The sequence below is a fragment of the Hylobates moloch genome, unplaced genomic scaffold (genome assembly GCF_009828535.3).
Source record: "Hylobates moloch isolate HMO894 unplaced genomic scaffold, HMol_V3 SCAFFOLD_22, whole genome shotgun sequence".
Lineage (NCBI taxonomy): Eukaryota > Metazoa > Chordata > Mammalia > Primates > Hylobatidae > Hylobates > Hylobates moloch.
Genome location: NW_026652297.1, coordinates 7,855,434 through 7,876,281, shown reverse-complemented (window position 1 = coordinate 7,876,281; position 20,848 = coordinate 7,855,434). Strand labels below are relative to the sequence as shown.

The window sequence follows — 20,848 nt, the reverse complement described above, 5'->3', positions numbered from 1 at the left end:
CTAGAACCTATAGAAATACTTTAGTGATTCTTTTTTTATACAGAATGTTTCATGTGCCTAAAGATAAAACTACTCAGATCTCAATTACCTTCATATCAGACTTTCTCCCTCTATCACCCAGTACTGGGCCCAGCTCCCTTCACTGCCATATGGTTTGTGCTCAGAGAATGCAAAGTAATTTAGTATGAACCTTAGCGAAACATAACTTATTGGACAAGCTGTTGGAGGAGAAAAGCCATATAATATATCACAAAGCTAGCAATTTAAAAAATCAATTGCTATTGCTTTATGTCCTTAGCATACAGCATTGAAAATAGACTAAACAGGCATACATTAACCTTCTCAGGAGAACATATTTTTCTGAATCCAAAGTAGTAATATTTTTACTTCGAGAATTCCTACTTGTTCATAAGTTCCTTCCTCTTAACCCTCATTCCTGAACACAAACAGCTGCCTACTGAGTAGCTATTGTGATTTTCCTATAATTATTTTTTAAGTTAAAAAATAATGTATAAATAATACATGAACTTATTCTTACTGTACAAGTTTCAAGAAGTATGTAAGTATATGGAATAAAATAAAACATTCCACCCTTACTCTCTCATACTCCCCTTTTCCTGACCTCTTTCTTTACCTAATAGAGGTAATTGCTATTAACTGTCCTTAGCATATATAGGTATATAAATACATTTGACTCTAAATTTTTTACATAAATGAGATCAAATTGTATGAAGTGTTCTGCCATTTGCTTTTTAAAATTTGATATGTCTTGCAAAACTTTTCATATCAATACATAGAGATCTACCTTATGTCCAATGGTGGCCAAGGAGTTTATAGTATAGTTTACTTAATAGCTCCCTACTGCCAGGCACTTAAGTTGTTTCCAAATTTATAAATATTGTGGCAATGAATGTCCTTGGATGTATATCTTTGTAAATATTTATGTAAACATTTTGGACAGATTCTTAGACTGGAAGTTCTGGGTCAAATGATATGTCCTGCCATTCTTTAAGGATTAAATGACTTATGTTCTTAAAGATATAAGTCTATCACCAGTGTACTTAATAGGTAGTACCCAACATTTCCTCCTCCTTTATCTGCTTTTCCTTCCTGTTTTAGTGACCTTGCAGATGCTTTAGTGATCTTTCAGCTCTATGAGATGATCCGAGTGCCAGTCAACTGGAGCCATGTCAACAAACCTCCTTATCCTGCCCTTGGAGGGAACATGAAGAAGGTGAATGAAATAATGGCCATGGATATATTGTTATTGTTCTGATATGAAACAAATAATTTAGTTTCATGAAGTTAAGCGTGCTCTGTCCCCACAATTCTGATTCAGACCAAAATGTGTTAAGCTTAATAGCCTTTTTACAAGTTTGCTTTAATAAATGCAAAGATGAAGGCAATCCCTCTAGTCAGACACTATATATAACTATTTTCATCTTTATCAAGTCATAGTACTTAATGTTCTTTGAGATGTACTGTAAATGTATTCTTTTTTTACAATTGGTATAACATGCTGAATTTTTATTGGTTATCCACTCATTTATTCAACAGATATTTATCAATTACCTAATACCTATACAGTGTTATGCAGGATGTTAAAAAAAAAAAAAAAAGTATAAAGCATGGAGTTGGTCCTCAGGAAAGCCTAAATAAATTAGGGAAATATGTGTGCAAACAACTACAATGTGGTACATGGTAAACAAAAGTGAATATTATGAGTTGTAGGGAAGAAAGTTGAAGAGCTACTGAAATAGTAATAGCAAAATGGGAAAGACACGAGTGAACAATTCATAGAAAAATAATGATGAATAGTAGACATATGAAAAACTTTTCACCCAGAATAAAGAAATGCAGTTTAAAACAAGAAACTAGTGAACTGCATCCAATGTAACAGGAAGTATTCATTTGTATAATCTATCTAAAACCAGTTTGTCAATACATATTAATCTTCCAAAAAATATTTTGACCTACTTTCACCTTTTTCCACCTATCCTGATGAAAAAATCAGAAAGACACAAAGTTGTGTGGCAAAATGCTAATCACAGCAATGTTTATACAGCACACAAGAAAACAACCTAGTTCAATAAAGGGTTAATAAAATTGATACACCCATAAGATGAAGTAAAATGTGCCATTAAAAATAGTGTTTGACAGGAACAGAAAACAAAACACTGCATGTTCTCACTCATAAGTGGGAGTTGAACAATGAGGACACATGGACACAGGGAGGGGAACATCACACACCTGGACCTGTCGGGGGTTGGGGGGCAAGGGGAGGGAGAGCATTAGGACAAATACCTAATGCATGCAGGGCTTAAAACCTAGATGATGGGGGCTGGGCACGGTGGCTCACACCTGTAATCCCAGCATTGTGGGAGGCTGAGGCAGGTGGATCATGAGGTCAGGAGTTCGAGGCCAGCCTAGCCAACATAGTGAAAACCTGTCTCTACTAAAAATACAAAAAATTAGCCGGGCGTAGTGGCAGGCGCCTGTAATCCCAGCTACTCAGGAGGCTGAGGCAGGAGAACGGCTTGAACCCGGGAGGCAGAGGTTGCAGTGAGCCGAGATGTGCCATTGCACTCCAGCCTGGGTGAGAGAGCAAAACTCTGTCTCAAAAAAAAAAAAAAAAAAAAACAAACCCTAGATGATGGGTTGATGGGTGCAGAAAACCACCATGACACATGTATACCTATGTTAACTATCCTGCATGTTCTGCATGTGTATACCAGAACTTAAAGTATAATCAAACAAATAAAACATAGTGTTTTAGTAATAGTGGTATGGAAATGAGCAGGACACAAAATTATATATATACATAATATGAATCTAATTTGTTTAAAATACATAACACATACAGAGATGTATAAAAAAGGGACTTTTAGTTTTCCACATCTATAGAATGAAAATGTATTTATAGACACTGTAATTTTAAAGAAAAAAATTTTAAAAGACTTTTAAGGGGAAATACATCATAATATTAAAGTAGTTAAATGGGTGGTATAATTATAAAGAGTTACTCATATTTTTCAGCATTTCTAGTCATTGGACTGCCTGCATTTTTAATTTCATTTGATTTGCATATAATTCTTTTCATGGGAGTAGAATTCAGAAAATTTTATTGACTAATTTCATGGAAGTGTTTTCTCCAAAATTTTGAATGCAAAATGTAACAGGAAAACAGAAATTAACCATTCATTATACCTGGAATTTTAATGTGAACTACAAATAAATACATATGTCACAAATGAATCATATGCAGAATACTTTTTCAACAAATATAGAATGAAACATAAAGCCTGATATAAATTCAAGATGTTTAAAAAATGAAGAAGCAGTACTTTCATGACACAGTATCACAGGGAATTATTTTATGGAATTTGGGCAATAATCAATAATGTCACTTTCCTTCACTTACAAAGTTCTTAAAGCTGCCCCATTAAAATAGCCTTTCTTCATTATTAGTATTAATTAAGAGATGGAGTCTCGCTCTGTTGCCCAGACTGGAGTGCAGTGGCATGATCTCGGCTAACTGCAAGCTCTGCCTCCCAGGTTCATGCCATTCTCCTGCCTCAGCCTCCTGAGTAACTGGGACTACAGGCGCCTGCCACCACGCTCGGCTAATTTTTTTGTATTTTTATTAGAGACGGGGTTTCACCGTGTTAGCCAGGATGGTCTTGTCTCCTGACCTCGTGATCCACCCGCTTTGGCCTCCCAAAGTGCTGGGATTACAGGCGTGAGCCACTGTGCCCGGCCTTCTTTACTTTTAAGTATTTCTTTTCACTTGAACCCTTGTGTCCCATTATGTAACTCTTCTCATTGTCCAAATGATCTAAGCTTCATTTTTGTCCAAAGCATTTAAAGTACTTGGTAATTGATATGGTTTTGCTGTGTCCCCACCCAAATCTCATCTTGAATTGTACTCCCATATTTCCATGTGTTGTGGGAGGGACCCAGTGGGAGATAATTTGAATCATGGGCCCATACTGTTTTCATTGTAGTGAATAAGACTTAAGAGATCTGATGGTTTTATCAGGAGTTTCTGCTTTTGCATCTTCCTCATTTTCTCTTGCTGCCACCATGTAAATAGTGCCTTTTGCTTCCCGCCATGATTCTGAGGCCTTCCCAGCCATGTGGAACTGTAAGTCCAATTAAACCTCTTTTTCTTCCCAGTCTTGGATATGTCTTTATCAGCAGTGCGAAAACGGACTAATACAGTAATCATTTCTTCCATTAACTCTGTGAGACTGCACTCCAAGTTTTTCTTGCTTTCTTTGTGCTCATTCTTACCTTTCATAGGTTCTTCATCTTTTAGCCTGAGAACTCAGTATTTCCAAGGCCTGGTTTTTGGCCCAAAGGTCTTAACTTCTATATTTGCACCCTCAGGGAGCAGATCTGTTTTTAGTGTTTTAATTGCAGGTTGAGTATCCATTATCCAAAATGCTTGGGACCAGACATATTTCAGATATTGGAATATTTGCAGTATACTGTTTGAGCATCCTTAAGCTGAAAATCTGAAATGCTCCAATTAGCTTTTCTTTTGAGTATTGTGTTGGTGCTCAAAAAGTTTTAGAGTTTGGAGTATTTTGGATTTTTGGATTTTCAGATTAGGGATACTCAACCTGTACTACCATACACATGGATTACCTCTAGGAACCTAATTTCTCATTCTTTCTCTAGTTTGTTACCTCTCTAGATCTCTTAGAAGTGTTCGCCAAATTTGGAACCAAATATTACCCATAAAAGAATATATGCTTTCCCTTATGTTAGCACCTATTTCCAGTTTCTCTTTCAATGCTGGTCATATCAGTATATTCTTAGGCCTCTATACTAGCAACGCTGAACTCCTTTGTCACCATCATCTCCCTTAGGAACTTTGGTATAACTGTGAAGCAGATGGCTCTTCATTGAAACACATTTTACACATGTGATTACTGCAGTTTGCTATAAAATTCTCCCACTGAAATGGGTGTCCATGGTAAATATGCTGGCTTTTTACTCTCCTGTACACAGTGTTAAATAATTCAAGTGCTAATGTTATTTTCCATAAATTAGGAATCTATTCTATTTTTTAAAGTCTACATTCTTATAGCATGTATTTCTTTTAAGCAGGCTAAGCCTATAATATGATTCCAAAAAATGTTTTGGAATATTATCTCTGCATTAAAAAATTCTTTTAAAAATATTTTAGAAGTAGGGTTTCACTATGGTGCCCAGGCTAGAGTGCATGCTATTCACAGGCGTGATTATAGCACACTACAGCCTTGAACTCCTGCCCTTAAGTGATCCTTCTGCCTCAGCCTAAATCGCTGGGACTACAGGCATGTGCCACCACACCCAGCTTCTCCTTGGATTTTAAAAAAATGAATATATATCAAACATTTTATTCAATTTGTGAAGTGAGCCAGGCAGATGTTACAGCAGGTTCAAAGATCTTCCATTTTTATTTGTAGTAAATTGAACTCTGGGAATTTGGATTATCTTTTTTAAAGAACAATAACCATATATTTGTACAAATTCTTATATTTTATTAGCTGTCTCACATTTCCTGGAAATATTTTCTTACTATTGGGAAAAATGTATCTATGTACCTTAGGTTAGACTGTTTTGTAATGGTACCTTAACTAACTCGTGGAAGAAAATTAAGAAAAATAGTGTTCTCCTTTTAAGTGTTTATTCCAAAAAGTACTTAGTGTAAGCACTTCTGTTCCTACTGGTGATATAAGATTATGAGAGCTTATAATTTCACTGGAGCAAAAAGACTCAGATACATAAGAATTTATAAGTTCTGATGTAAGAAACACAGCAGTGGATGATGGAGATAAAAAACCCTATTGACTCCAGGATAGACAAAAAAAATTATTAGAGAAAGGACCTAACTGGACTTATATCACTGGAAAGAAGTATGTGTGTGTGGTTGGGGAGGATAAACAATTTATTAGGTGTTTATGTATCAGATTCTTACTTTAGGCAGGGCATTATGCTGGGAGTGGGGACAGTAAGATACAGATTTGTGCATGTAAAAATTTTTGTCCTTTAGAAGAAGCTTATACTCTAGTTGTTGAAAGGAAACACATACAAGGCTAAGTATAGTAGAAGATGGTGCATAAGCATTACAAAGTAAGCATTCTTAGGAGTTCAAGCAAAGGATAGATCATTATTAGCTGGTACAGTTAAGGTTAAGCCTTTATTGAAGAAAGTGGGCCAAAAGCTGAATTTCAGAGGATGAGTAAGATCTGGGTAAAGAATATCGGAGATGAAGTTAGATTCTTAATAAAACAATTACTTTCTTCTCTATTTTTAAATTTTAAATCTAGACAAAACATCATCTATTACTTCTATTAAAGGAAAGCAGGAAACCTAGGTTTTTAGTCACAGATGTGCCATTAATAAGCTATTTCATCTTGGATAGTCAAGAATTTTGTTTGTTTTTTTTTTTTTTTGAGGCGGTGTTTTTGCTCTGTTGCCCACGCTAGAGGGCAATGGAGCGATCTTGGCTCACTGCAACCTCCACCTCCCAGGTTCAAGTGATTTTCCTGCCTCAGCCTCCTGAGTAGCTGGGATTACAGGCACCCACCACCACGCCTGGCTAACTTTTGTATTTTTAGTAGAAATGAGGTTTCACCATGTTGGCCAGGCTGGTCTCGAACTCTTGACCTCAGGTGATCCACCTGCCTTGGCCTCCCAAAGTGCTAGGATTACAGGCGTGAGCGACCACGCCCGGCCTGGATAGTCGAGACTTTTAGAGTAGGAAGGGATCTTAAAACATTCTGGCCAGTTGTTCCTCTATCTAGGTTAACCCACTCGCTGCTTTAATATCTTCAACTATAAAATGGAAATAATTATGTCCTTGCTTTCCCTGGGTTATTATTATGAAATTGGTCATATAAATTTAAGGTGTCATCATAATTGTTTTTCAGATGGCTGAACTAGGCTGGCGTATTGAGGAGATACGTTTTTAAAAATCTGTTTTTATACCCAAACTTTTACTTATTTATAGATTGAAAACTGTAACTATGCAGTGGAACTTGGGAAGAACAAGGCCAAATTCTCCTTGGTTGGCATTGCTGGGCAGGACCTAAATGAAGGGAATTCAACACTTACCCTGGCATTGGTATGGCAGCTGATGAGAAGGTAAAGGCTGATATGTTGGTAGCAACACTGCCTGTTTCCTCCAACAAGTAATCTGAACTAAATTTTTAGCTGTTTTTGAATAATAACGAACACAGAAGAAATATACAATGAAAAATATTTTAATTTTTAAAGGATTTACTGTTGATTATGGTTTTTTGTAAATTATATTTTATTTAAAAATGGGTCAATATCCAGAAACACTTTTATTAATGCCTCTTAAAAATGGCTTCATAAGGAATTGCTTTAAGTTTTAAAAATACCATGTAGTAGTTTTTGTTTCTGATTAATGAGGTTTGTAACTTTGGAATGTAACTGGGTGCAAATGCCAGACTAAAATTAGAAATATTTATTAGAACTGAACTATTTCTTAAGTATTTATCTAAACATTGATATAAATTATGTGAAAGCAAATTTCACCCTTTTCAGTCTCAAATATACATCTTTTCTGTTGCAGGTACACATTGAATGTGTTATCGGATCTTGGAGAGGGTGAAAAAGTAAATGATGAAATTATCATTAAATGGGTCAATCAGACTCTTAAAAGTGCAAACAAAAAGACTTCTATTTCCAGCTTCAAGGTAATCAAGAATCCTAAAAAAAATTTTTTTTTGTAGGTATAGGAAGGAATTTTTTTTTTTTTTTTTTTTTGTATTTTTAGTAGACATGGGGTCTCACCATGTTACCCAGGATGGTCTCGATCTCCTGACCTCGTGATCCGCCTGCCTCAGCCTCCCAAAGTGTTGGGATTACAGGCGTGAGCCACCGCACCTGGCCAGGAACGAATTTTTATTGGAAATTACGTTGGTTTGGTTTAGAAGTATGTTAATGTTATATGTCAGAAACATGATTTATGAGTTTAGGCATACTAATTATTTGGCCTGTGTAAACTTGAAATATTCAGTTTTAATTACTAAATTTTTGATTGGTTGTCCAGTTAAGTATAAATGTAGGTTAATATTATCTGACTCTGGTAATCTAATCTTAAAAAATAGAGCCAAAAAAATCCAGTTATCAAATGAAAAAGAAGAAGCCATTGTTTATATAGGACCTATAATGTTTTGTGCTCCCTAGCAGCAGTCTCAGAATTGTATTGACATCATTTCCAAGGCATAACAGAGCCAGCCAAACCGATTCAAGTGGGAATTGAGAAAACTGGTAGGAAAAAAAAATCTTGTCATCTGGCTTCATAATGGCATTTAACACTCACTTCCAAGCATCTGTGGATGATTCATAAAGCACTCAAAGTGTAGTCTGTACATACATACCCACTAATTTTCATGCATTTCCATTGTGTTTTGCTTTTGCATGCAAGCCGATGTTAGCTACAAATAAGCATGTCTGCTTGTACACATTCATTCAGTGAGCCTTGTGTGTGTGATTTTATTATATGTGAAAAACTAGCAATCAATTTGTGTTTTTTTTACTGAAATAAAGTACAGAGAGATGAAACACTAAGCTATCCTAAGAGATATCTACCCATTTTTATTTCTCTCTTTGCCTTTGCTCTGTATGCTTAACAACATTGCAAAGTGAAAGAAATGTCAGAAATTTATCAGTTCAATCTTCTCATGTTTGCCAAAAACTGAGGCCCAAAACGGTTTTAACAGGACAGCTGGATATTGGCAGAGATGTTGCCTGAGTCCTAGTTCAATTGCTTTTTTTTACCCCCCTTTTCTATCTTGGAAGAAACTAATGACATTGAGTTTTTGTTACTGCTTGTTTTATTTTAAAGTAATTTTCAGTCCATGATTTGTCTCTCTGTGTTTTAAACATAAAACACAAAAATATAAAATAGCAATGGGGATTGTATTATAAAATTATCTAATTGGTAGTTATTCTTTAAAATTGTTATGTTGAAATTGTATGCATTTGCACATTAATTTATAGAAAATATTAAGCATGTATATAGTTAATATAATGAGAAAATAGCAAATTAATATTTTTGGAGCTCCTATTAAGTAACTTTTCTAAGTAAAGAAAAAGGTATAAAGTATAGGAAATTAATTTGGCCCTCAGAGTGTTCACCATTTATTTTAAAGACAAAGACTGTATAACTGAGAGGGTAACAATACTATAAATGGTAAAATCCAAGTAATGCAACTAATATTATGGATGAAAAGTCCGATCATTTCCAATTGAATGGTCAGTGAAGAGCCGATAAAGACAGCTGGATTTGAACATCATAGATGGCAGGAGGATTTGAATTAGTGGAGAGAAAGGGGGATAACAAACTTAGAAGGGTCCATCTTGAATAAAGGCATGTCTCAGAAAGTTAGGAGAAATAGGATGGTTCCTAAGGGATGTTGCGCAAGACATAAATTGGGTCAAGATTGTGGAGGATTTGGCCTAAATAAAGGATATTGAGTAAAGGGGGTAATAAGAAAGGCAGTTATTTTAGGAATACCAATCTGAATGTAGTGAACAGGATGGGGAGGGAGAATAGTGTAACTGCAAGGACAGTGCAGAAGAATCCAAGGCAGTACTCAAGGTGTAATGTAATAGGGGGTGGGGGTTGGGGCTGGGAATGGAAATGGTAAGATTAGAAAGCTATAAGTTATTGCAAAAGAAGAGCTAGGATTTGGCTTCCTGATTTGGGAAGAAGAGGCGAGGGAGGAACCAAAATTCTTCATGTTTTGGGCATGGGTAACTGGAAAACAGATAACACTAATAGAAATGAGGATGTCATTCCTGGAAAAGGTGATGAGTTCAGTTTTAAGCTTGAATTTGAGGTAATTTTAGGAAAATGGGGGTGGTGAAAGGAGATATTAAAACTGGAAAGACAGACTTGGTGATCAGTTGAATAAAAGGGTTGAGAAATGGGAGTGCATAAACCTCTTAAGGGAGAGCAACCCTAGAGAACAGCGACCTGAGAGTTTGGCTCTACTTAGAACTGAGGTGGCAGAAACATTGCAAAAGTGCTTGGCATTTTGCATATGCTTAATGATAAAATCTTTAAAGAGAGTGCAAATGGTTAAGAAATGAGGCAGTGAATGCTAAAACATAGTTGAGGTGAGGGAGGTATTTTTCCAACTACAGAAGGCATTATGTTTGAAGGCTATAATAAGTGGTACTAGCAGAAAAATTTTAATTATAATCAAGGTAGCACTATAGGGATTTCAGAAAAGACAAATTTACCCTTTTTAGCCACAAAATAAATTTCTCTTGCTAAGAAGATAGAGAAGGTGGTATATCAGCAAATAATAATCATAATTACCATTTATTGAGTCCTTCGTATCACTGTGTTAAGCACTTTACACATTGTTTAATTCTGAGCAAAAAGGTGAGCATTAGAGAAGTTAAATAACTGTCTACTGTCATACAACTTTTAAGCAGAACAGTTGGGTTTCATATCCAGGTCTATCTACACACAAGTTGAAAGCCAAGCTTTGGAGTTGTATGGCCCTGGGTTGACTTTTGGCTGAGCTACTGATTAGCTGTGTAGCATACTGCTCATTTATTCCATAAATATTCAAAGCTTGCCCTGTGTCAGGTGCCTTGCTAGTCACTGTGGCTACATAGTGCCCTCAAAGAGCTCACTATTCAGGGAAGGTGGCAAATAAGAAAACAAGAATCACAGTATGGGGTGTCAGCAATACTATATTAATCAGCTAAGCAGGGAGTGTGGGACCACATGAGAAGGGCATCTGTTTTACAGAAACCTTAGCAGTTTAAACTAACAGCAGGGCTACATCTACTGATGAATAAAACAGAACTTACTTCTGGCTCAGCATTTAGTATCTGTGTGACCATGGGCAAGTTATTAATTTCTCTATTCTTCAGTTTCCCTATATCTAAAATGGGGAAATTAATAATCCCTCTCTACTAAGATTGTTGTTAGACTACATAAGTTAACAAAATGTAAAGAGCTTAACAGTACCTAGCACATATTAAGGGCTCAATAAATGGGGCTTACCACACTGTTGGCATTGCTAATATATAAAGGGCATCATATGTGGCAGGGCAGGGGACTCTGCTGAGCCTCTTAGGGAAGTCTGGTGTCCACATCACTGTTTTTCCAGATTTATTTATTTATTTATTTATTTATTTATTTATTTGAGACTGAGTCTTGCTCTGTCGCCGAGGCTGGAGTGCAGTGGCGTGATCTCAGCTCACTCCAACCTCCGCCTCCCGGGGTCAAGTGATTTTCCTGTCTCTGCCTCCTGAGTAGCTGGGACTACAGGCGCCCGCCATCACGCCCAACTAATTTTTTGTATTTTTAGTAGAGATGGGGTTTCACCGTGTTAGCCAGGATGGTCTCAATCTCCTGACCTCCTGACCTCCCAAAGTGTTGGGATTACAGGCATGAGCCACCGCGCCCGGCCTTTCCACTTTTATTTTTTAAAATGACAGAAACAGCAGTGGAATGAAATGTTCTAATATGTATCAAATAGAGGGAAAAATCATTATCTTGAAAATCAAGCTGTAGGTAAGTCTAGATTAAGATATTGAAATTCTTTTTGCAGAAGTCATTTCTTTATGATTAACTTAAGGAAATAAAAGGAAAAATAATGGAAATGTATTTATATACTAACCTAAGAGTTTTCACTATAACCCCTTTCCCTTTGCAAAAGTGTCTTTTACTGATAATGTACAAATCAGAGGATTTGGAAGACGGGGCTATTTTCTTGGAAACAAGAAGATAAGAGATCTGATACAGTCTTTAGAAACTTAAATTTTTCATTCAACTCCGTAGAAGCTTTACCCAAGGTAACTCATAAGAAAATGGGTGGGAAAAATACTTGTTTCCTAAATCTAAATGAAATATTTAAAATAACACAAATATGTAAATAAGGAATCAAATTATAGCACAATTAAATAAGTCACTTGTCTTTTAAAAATAATCATAAATATATGAAAGTAAGCCCATAAAAATTTATTCTAGAATGAAATATTGTTTTTAGAAAGCATAATACAGTACACATTTAGAGTCATCTAGAAAGCTTATTAAAAATGTAGATTCCCAGCCTCATTCATAGATAACCTGACATTAGTTTGAGTGGGGCTAGATTTGCACTTTTAACGAGTACCCCACATGATTTTCATGTAGGTGGTCTGCAGACTGATTTCTCAGAAACAGAAAAGATACGAAAAGCAGATCCAGATTACCAGCATCAGATAGACTTAAAGGACCTAATTATTTTTACCCTCTATCTCTTACCCCTGCCCAAAGATCTGTATCATAAAATGAACATTCCTAATAAGAATATAAATTTTTCTAAAATTAATAAATGAGGCCAGGCGCAGTGGCTCACGCCTGTAATCCCAGCACTTTGGGAGGCCGAGGCGGGTGGATCACGAGGTCAGGAGATCGCAACCATCCTGGCTAACACAGTGAAACCCCATCTCTACTAAAAATACAAAAATATCAGCCGGGCGTGGTGGCCGGCGCCTGTAGTCCTAGCTACTCAGGAGGCTGAGGCAGGAGAATGGCATGAACCTGGGAGGCAGAGCTTGCAGTGAGCCAAGATGGCGCCACTGCACTCCAGCCTGGGCAACAGAGCAAGACTCTGTGTCAAAAATAATAATAATAATAATAAATGAAGTGGCTCATAGATTGTGGCTCAAATAAGCTGTTACTCTTCTTAACTAACATGGCTTCAAATTGTTTTATTAGATATTGATTAAGAACTGACATTTGGCTAGAGCCTATACTAGATGCTTTCACCTATACCACCTCAGTATTCCTAAGAATCCTATGACATTCTACTTTAGAGATTAGGAAAGGGTGCTCTGGCTTCGAAACCCAATTTCAAGTGGTTTAAATGAAAAGGAAAGGTATTGACTACAGTAACAGTAATCCAGAGGTAGGGTAGACTTCTGGATTGGTTGAGCCAATAATTGAAGAATGTCATTCAGGACTCATTTTTTTTTTCCCCCATCTCTGCTTTGCCATCTAATGTGCCAGCTTCATCCTAAAGGTGGTTTTCCTTTTGGTCATAGGATAGTTGCTGCTTGTGGCAGAGGTTTCATCCTCTCATTCACATCCAGGAGGAGGGGTTGCTGGCTTTCCATAACATAGGCCCAAATTAAATTACTGTGGTAATAGAATAGCATTCCTCTATTTGGCTTGGACCAGTGTTTTGAAATCTTAAAAGAAAATTATCCTCTAAGGAATATTTTTAGACATTTTTTTCCCTTTTTGTCTCTCCCATGAAATTTTAATGCAGAGATGCACTGTATACCTGTTTATGCACTGTATGCTTTATACATAAAAAAGGTTATCTCCCTACCCCTATTGAGAATGCTTGACCTAGATTAATTTAGGTTCACTCCTGGAACTGTGAGTGTCAGCTTTCCTTGAAGCTTATGTCTGTGTGAAGGAGGTATGGATATAGAGCAAAAATATGGGTTCTATTTGTATGAAAGAAGTAAAGTGTGTGTAGATTCTGGGTAGGCAAGCAGTGGTAGCCACTATTCAAGCTGAGAGAGAGAACAAATAATTTGTTCAAGTACTGGTAAGTGGTAAAAATCAAGGCCGGGCGCGGTGGCTCACGCTTGTAATCCCAGCACTTTGGGAGGCCGAGGCGGGCGGATCACGAGGTCAGGAGATCGAGACCACGGTGAAACCCCGTCTCTACTAAAAATACAAAAAAATAGCCGGGCGTGGTGGCGGGCGCCTGCAGTCCCAGCTACTCGGAGAGGCTGAGGCAGGAGAATGGCGTGAACCCGGGAGGCGGAGCTTGCAGTGAGCCGAGATTGCGCCACTGCACTCTAGCCTGGGCGACAGAGCGAGACTCCGTCTCAAAAAAAAAAAAAAAAAAGTGGTAAAAATCAGTTCAGACCAGGATGTCTGATTTCATCTGTAGTACACTATTCACTATAACTTAGTTGTCCATTTTTAGCTTGCCTTGGTGGTAACTTAAAAATGGAGAGACTTGGGCATTTTAGAGTCAGACTGTCATGGGTTCAAATACCAGTTCTGTATTTACTGGTTGTGTAAACAAGTCATTTGAGCTATCTTAACTTCATATTCTTCATCTTTTTTTTTTTTTTTTTTTTGAGACGGAGTCTCGCTGTCTCCCCCAAGTTGGAGTGCAGTGGCACGATCTCAGCTCACTGCAAGCTCCGCCTCCTGGGTTCACGCCATTCTCCTGCCTTAGCCTCCCGAGTAGCTGGGACTACAGGCGCCCGCCAACACACCAAGCTAATTTTTTGTATTTTTAGTAGAAAAGGGGTTTCACCATGTTAGCCAAGATGGTCTCGATCTCCTGACCTCGTGATCCGCCCGTCTCGGCCACCCAAAGTGCTGAGATTACAGGCATGAGCCACCGCGCCCGGCCTCTTCATCTTTTTTTAAAAAAAAGAATTCCTTTACTATCAAGATGCTAGGGTTTAAAAGGTGGATTAAATAAACTAAAACATGTAAAACAACAAGATAATGTCTTCATAAATGTTAGTTCCCTTTCACTATTTCATTTTTCTTTCTGAAAAATATTAAGGGAAGGCTTTGGGATTCATGGTCTAAGAAATATGTGAGTAGAATTTATAAAATTGTTAATTAAAAATTCATCTACTCCCTTTCAAAAGTTGTGTATTTTTTACAGAATGGATACTATAGTTAGCATACTTAGGAGCTATTATGTCCACAAACCTTATTCAGATATGGTGACAACTCTATACTATAATTTATATAAAGATTTAAGGAGGCCGGGCGCGGTGGCTCACGCTTGTAATCCCAGCACTTTGGGAGGCCGAGGCGGGCGGATCACGAGGTCAGGAGATCGAGACCACGGTGAAACCCTGTCTCTACTAAAAATACAAAAAATTAGCCAGGCGTGGTGGCGGGCGCCTGTAGTCCCAGCTACTTGGAGAGGCTGAGGCAGGAGAATGGCGTGAACCCGGGAGGCGGAGCTTGCAGTGAGCCAAGATCGCGCCACTGCACTCCAGCCTGGGCGACAGAGCGAGACTCCGTCTCAAAAAAAAAAAAAAAAAAAAAAAAGATTTAAGGAAAAGTATATTTTAAAGGGTTTATTTATGTGTGCTGGTTGCAGAAAAGCTGAACGTTAAGTACAAAAAATTTATAGATTGCCTTCAGTTATATCATCAGAAGAGTCTGAAAATAATGAAAATTAAAGGTCAGATGTTTATGAATGTTCATCTATGCTTTATTTTCTAGGATAAATCTATAAGCACAAGTTTACCTGTCCTAGATTTAATAGATGCCATTGCACCAAATGCAGTTCGTCAAGAAATGATCAGGAGAGAAAACTTATCTGATGAGGACAAGCTGAACAATGCTAAGTAAGCCTTTATGGTTTATATTAGAATACATGGCCCTTTAATTCTCTAAAATCCTTATAGGAAAAGTTACTATGCCCTTAAAATTCATATTTTTAAATATAACTTACATGTGAGTCCTAGATTTAAGACTCACAAACTTAACCTTTTCATAAAACTAATCTTGTCAAAATATTTCACTCTTTTGTTAAAATATGTTAAGTGAAAACACAGTGGATAACACCAAGATATTTTTCTTGTCTTGTCAAGATACGCCATTTCAGTTGCTCGAAAGATCGGTGCCCGGATATATGCATTACCTGATGACCTCGTAGAAGTGAAACCAAAGATGGTTATGACGGTGTTTGCATGCTTAATGGGAAAAGGACTGAACAGAATAAAATAATCATTTCATATGATTTTCTGCCACATTAAACATATTGTATGCCTCACAGTTTACAGGATTCTGAAATGTAGTGGGTGTAAAACCAGAGATTATTTGTATGCTCAAAATAGTTATATATTCATTAATGAATTCAATATCCTGTTCATACTAGTTAGAGCTGGTCAGCCTTTTTGGATAACACAGTTAATTTACCAATTGATACAGATAATAGAATATATTCATAATCAAGCTGATACTTCATGATTAAATTATTTTTGTTGCTTAAAAGTCGTATTAGACAAGACTAATTCATTCTTTTTTATGGTTCAAAAGAGATGAATACAAACGTTTTTGCAGGTTCTGCTGTGAAATGTGGTTTGATTTTTTGTGTGTGTTAATTTTGATCATAAATGCATTCATACTCATAATTCAGTTTAATCCTTTTATTTGCTTCCTCCAACTATTTAAAGTGGTCCAAAAACACTTTTCTGTAAGTTTCTATACTGTCTAAAACCTTATGGTGACCAGAATTGTTTATTAATATCAAACTTTTTTATATATGAGAACTAATTCTTGAATAAACCCCAAAGTTCACTCTCTTGTTTAAGTAGCAGCAGCTTTTTACTTAAAATTTAACTACATTGATACTTTACATATCCTAGTTTGGTAATACAGCTTTAATTATGTCATGCAACATATATATGTTGGTAGGATGTTATTAGAGAGAGATGTGTGCATACATATTTTTTTTGCACCTGAATCACCCAGCTTTTCCTAAGTGGTATGTTTAATTGGTCATTCAGCCAACCATCAGTATTTTCCCCCCACAACATGTGTAACACTTTTCAGTCTGTGGATATCTGATACATTAAGATTTCTTTTTATAAGTATTCATTTTGAATGTGCATATAGTTATTTGACCCCTTCCAAATACTTGTAGTCAAACACTGGCTAGAACATCCTAAGATATGCTGACACTATCCTGTTAGCTTCATATTATACTTGCTAGTTTAGGTCTCTATAGAAGCCCTATATAATTTAGAATATGCCCACTGAATATCTTTAATAGAAAGTAAAATAAAGCTAGTATTCAGTGTAGAGTATTTTCATATGTTTTTTCACAGCCCGTTACAAATTGGCAATGTTTGGTTAATGTTTGTATTACTTGGAAATCGCTACAGCTTGGACCTATTTTTTTTCTAAATTTTTAGCATTAGTCCATTTCTGCTGCTAACAATTGAATCCAGAAATCTACTTCCTCCATCTTCCACTGTTAGTGCTAGTGAGCAATACTGTTGTGCAAGAAAAATGTCACTTTATCTCAGTGTGAATGAGTAGTCTAAATTCCCCTTCTACTATCGATTTAAATATATATATATAGGTAAGAGTGAGACTGCCCATGTGTTTAGAATAGAATTTTTTAAATGAAATGATCAACAGGTGGAATTTTGAAATATATTCTTCTACAAAAGAGATTTCTTTCCCTTTTATATTTTGATGATTGTTTTCTTATATGAAGATTAAGATATGTTCTTGCTCTTTTATAAGATTATTTAAATTATGTTTCCCTCTGATTTTTTTTCACCATTGTATTTACTAAGTTATTGGATTTACATGAAATCTGGCACTTTAGGGTGTTCTTTTTCTCACAGAGTATATTTAATAAAAATGCTGTGTATATAGAAATGTGTTTGTATTTATTTCATTTGAAGAAAAATATTCAGCCTTGAAAATTAGTCTAGCATAAGCTTATTTCCAGAAAAGAAAACAATTCCTAAATGAGTTAGTAAAACAAAAAAAATTGTATTTGATTTCTTTGAAGATGAGGGTAGTTCTTTTGTTCTTAAATATGAAGAATTATTAAAAACCAACTGTGTGATTACTACAATTTAGTTTGTGCTGAAATAATTCAGGTGAATCAATCCATTCACAAATTTATCATTTATTATGATCCAGATACTATGCTAGCTAGACACTGGGGATTCATCTGAAAAAAATACAGATGAAGTCTCTTGACCTCATGTATCACATCCATGTATCATATCCTAGTAGACAGACGATTCATAAATAGGAATTTTAGATAGTGATAATGCAGTAGAAGAAATAAGGTAATGTGATAGAGACTGACTTGGGAAATGGAGTGGAGATTATTTGTATGTGGGTGGTCAGGGAAGGTCTCTCTAAGGATATTTGTGCTATAAGTGTTCAGCAGAGAGAACAAATGTAAAGAACCTGAAGCAGGCAGTCCTGTAGGCATCCTAGAAGACAAACAGGTGAACGTGACCTGAGAGTACTGAGGGAGAGGCAGAGTCTGGAGATGGAGATGGGGTCTAGGGCATTGTAGGACTAGATCTAAATCTGGATTTTTTTTTTCTTCTCTGACTGGAGTCATGACTGCTGTTTTGTGTATGTGGTTTGGGTAAGCTGCTTGAAGTAATATGCTGCCTCTGAATCTTGGATGCTATCGTTCATCATAACTCTACCACTGGTCTCTGGATCACCTGTGTAGAAAAAACTGATAGGCTGCATAGATTATGTTAAAATACCCAAATTTATGCTGGATAAAGAGTGTATCAGGCCAGGCACAGTAGCTCATTCCTATAATCTCAGCACTTTAGGAGGCCAAGGTGGGAGGATTGCTTGAGGCCAGGAGTTTGAGACCAACCTGGGCAACATAGACTCTTGCTACAAAATTTTATTTATTGAGACGGAGTCTCTCTCTGTTGCCCAGGCTGGAGTGCAGTGGCATGATCTCGGCTCACTGCAACCTCTCCCTGCCGGGTTCAAGTGATTCTCATGCCTCAGCCTCCTGAGTAGCTGGCATTACAGATGTGTGTCACCACGCCTGGCTAATTTTTTTGTGTGTTTTTAGTACAGACAGGGTTTCACCATGTTGGCCAGGCTGGTCTCGAACTCCTGACCTCAAGCAGTCTGCCCGCCTCGGCCTCCCAAGGTGCTGGGATTACAGGCATGAACCACTGGACCCAGTCCTCAATTTTTTTTTTTAATTAGATGGGTGTGGTGGTGTGCACCTGTAGTCCTAGCTACTCGGGAGGCTGAGGTGGGAGGATTGTTTGAGCCTGGGATTTCGACACTATGATGAGCTATGATTGCACCATTGCACTCCAGCCTGGGTGATGCAGCAAGATGCTGTCTCTTAAAAACAAAAAGTGTATCAGAGAGGTAAGAGAGGATTTCTGCAGCTGAGATGATCCAAAAAGACTTCTGAAGAACAGGGTGCAGTTGCAACACTGGCTTAGTTTGAAGTAGGAACAGCCCCCCGACCCCCAGCAGTTTGAAAGGCCTCCTAGGATTATCTACCAAAGTAGGTTGGGATTCCCCAGTCTTAGAAATTAATCCAGCTCCTATGGGAGTCCTCTGGATAAAGAATCACCTAAGTTCAGCAACTTGCAAATGCCTCGGATTAAAGTGAAGCTGTATCTACATCGTGCTCTATCTCGCTTGCTCTCCTGCTATATCAAATGTGCGACATAGTTCTGAGCCATCTAAATTTTTTTCCCTCAAACACGAAGTTTTGGGTACATCAGGGTTAGTGTTTTTCTGCTACTAACTAAAAATTGTGCTGCACTATGGAGAGTGTAAGCACACACTCATAAATACAAATATGTGCCACTGGCCACTGGCCACAAATTTACAAGGAACAATCTTGACATTCCACCAAATAAACTTGGAACTGTATTAAACATTACAAAATGAGGAAGATTTACCATCTACTAGGGATAAGACAGAAAACAAACTCAATAGATTATCAACTGTTTTGAAGTAAATACATGAAAATGTTTGGAAAGACGGTCTGCTAAGGCCTCTTAGAAAAGATCTAACAAAGCCTTTGAATTATAAGAAAGTTGTATTTAGGAAATTTCAGCAGTTAAAGTGTTGGCTGAGACAGGGATGGAACATACCAGCCTGAACAGGATAGGGAGTATTTCCCCCAAATATAAGATACTCTGAAGTAAATTTATGTATTCTCTTAAAAACCTAAAACTTTAAAGGCACAATTTAGATTTTTCTATATAATTATGGGAAGCAACAGGAATTATTCAAGAGGTGAAATTTCCAGTTTCTCCTCCATTACCTTTTAAAAGCAGAAGACAACAGCAACTCTATAATGGTTATAATACTTTAAAAGTTTGGTTAAAAATAAATTATTTGGCAGGGTACGATGACTCATGCCTGTAATTCCAGCACTTTGGGAGGCCAAGGTGGGCGGTGGCACTTGAACCCAGAAGTTCAAGGCCAGCCTGGACAACATAGTGTGACCTCTTGTCTACAAAAAAACTTTAAAAAGTTGGCCGGGTGTGGTGGCATGCGCTTCTGGTTCCAGCTACTCAGGAAATTGAGGTGGGAGGATTGCTGGAGCCCAGAAGGTTGAGGCTGCAATGAGCTATGATCGTGCCACCGCACTCCAGCCTGGGCCAAACAGCAAGACCCTCTGGGAGAAAGAGAGGAGGGAAGGAGCACTTACGGAGCTTCATTCAACTCTTGCCCAAATAACAGATCTCTCTTTTAAAATCAGATTCATAAACGTGACGACACTTATCCAATAGTTACATGTCCATACCTTTGAATTGATTGCAAATACATGTGTGACAATAGGAATCTTATGCCAATTTCAGATCACAAACTGGTTGTTAAAAAATATACAGACTCGGCCAGGCGTGGTGGCTCATGCCTCTAACCCAGCACTTTGGGAGGCTGAGGTGGGCAGATCACGAGGTCAGGAGTTCAAGACCAGCCCAATTAACATGGTGAAACCCTGTCTCTACTAAAAATACAAAAAGTTAGCTGGGCATGGTGGCGGGCACCTCTAATCCTAGCTACTCGGGAGGCTGAGGCAGAAGAATTGCTTGACCCCAGGAGGCAGAGGTTGCAGTGAGCCGAGATCGCGCCATTGCACTCCAGCCAGAATGACGGTATGAGACTCCATCTCAAAAAAAGAAAAAAAGGCCAGGCACAGTGGCTCACACCTGTAATCCCAGCACTTTGGGAGGCCAAGGCGAGCAGATCATGAGGTCAAGAGATTGAGATCATCCTGGCCAATGTAGTGAAACCCTGTCTCTATTAAAAATACAAAAATTAGCTGGGCGT

The 20,848-nt window shown here is 37.4% G+C and overlaps 1 protein-coding gene across 8 annotated transcripts in view; it reads left to right on the top strand.

Moving 5' to 3' along the window:
- The window catches only part of PLS1 (plastin 1), a 140,880-nt gene extending 123,455 nt beyond the window's left edge, over window positions 1-17,425 (top strand). For 5 of the 8 annotated variants that reach the window (XM_058433625.1, XM_058433624.1, XM_058433626.1 and 2 more), the window contains 5 exons: window positions 1,120-1,234; window positions 7,004-7,137; window positions 7,592-7,715; window positions 15,254-15,378; window positions 15,625-17,406. In XM_058433625.1, the coding sequence (XP_058289608.1) occupies window positions 1,120-1,234; window positions 7,004-7,137; window positions 7,592-7,715; window positions 15,254-15,378; window positions 15,625-15,760 (634 nt within the window). In that variant the 3' untranslated portion in view covers window positions 15,761-17,406. Of the gene's footprint in view, window positions 1-1,119; window positions 1,235-7,003; window positions 7,138-7,591; window positions 7,716-15,253; window positions 15,379-15,624 lie in introns of all 8 variants that reach the window. The other 3 variants (XM_032143880.2, XM_058433629.1, XR_009211681.1) reach the window with 2 other exon arrangements.
- Window positions 17,426-20,848: the final 3,423 nt, after the last annotated feature.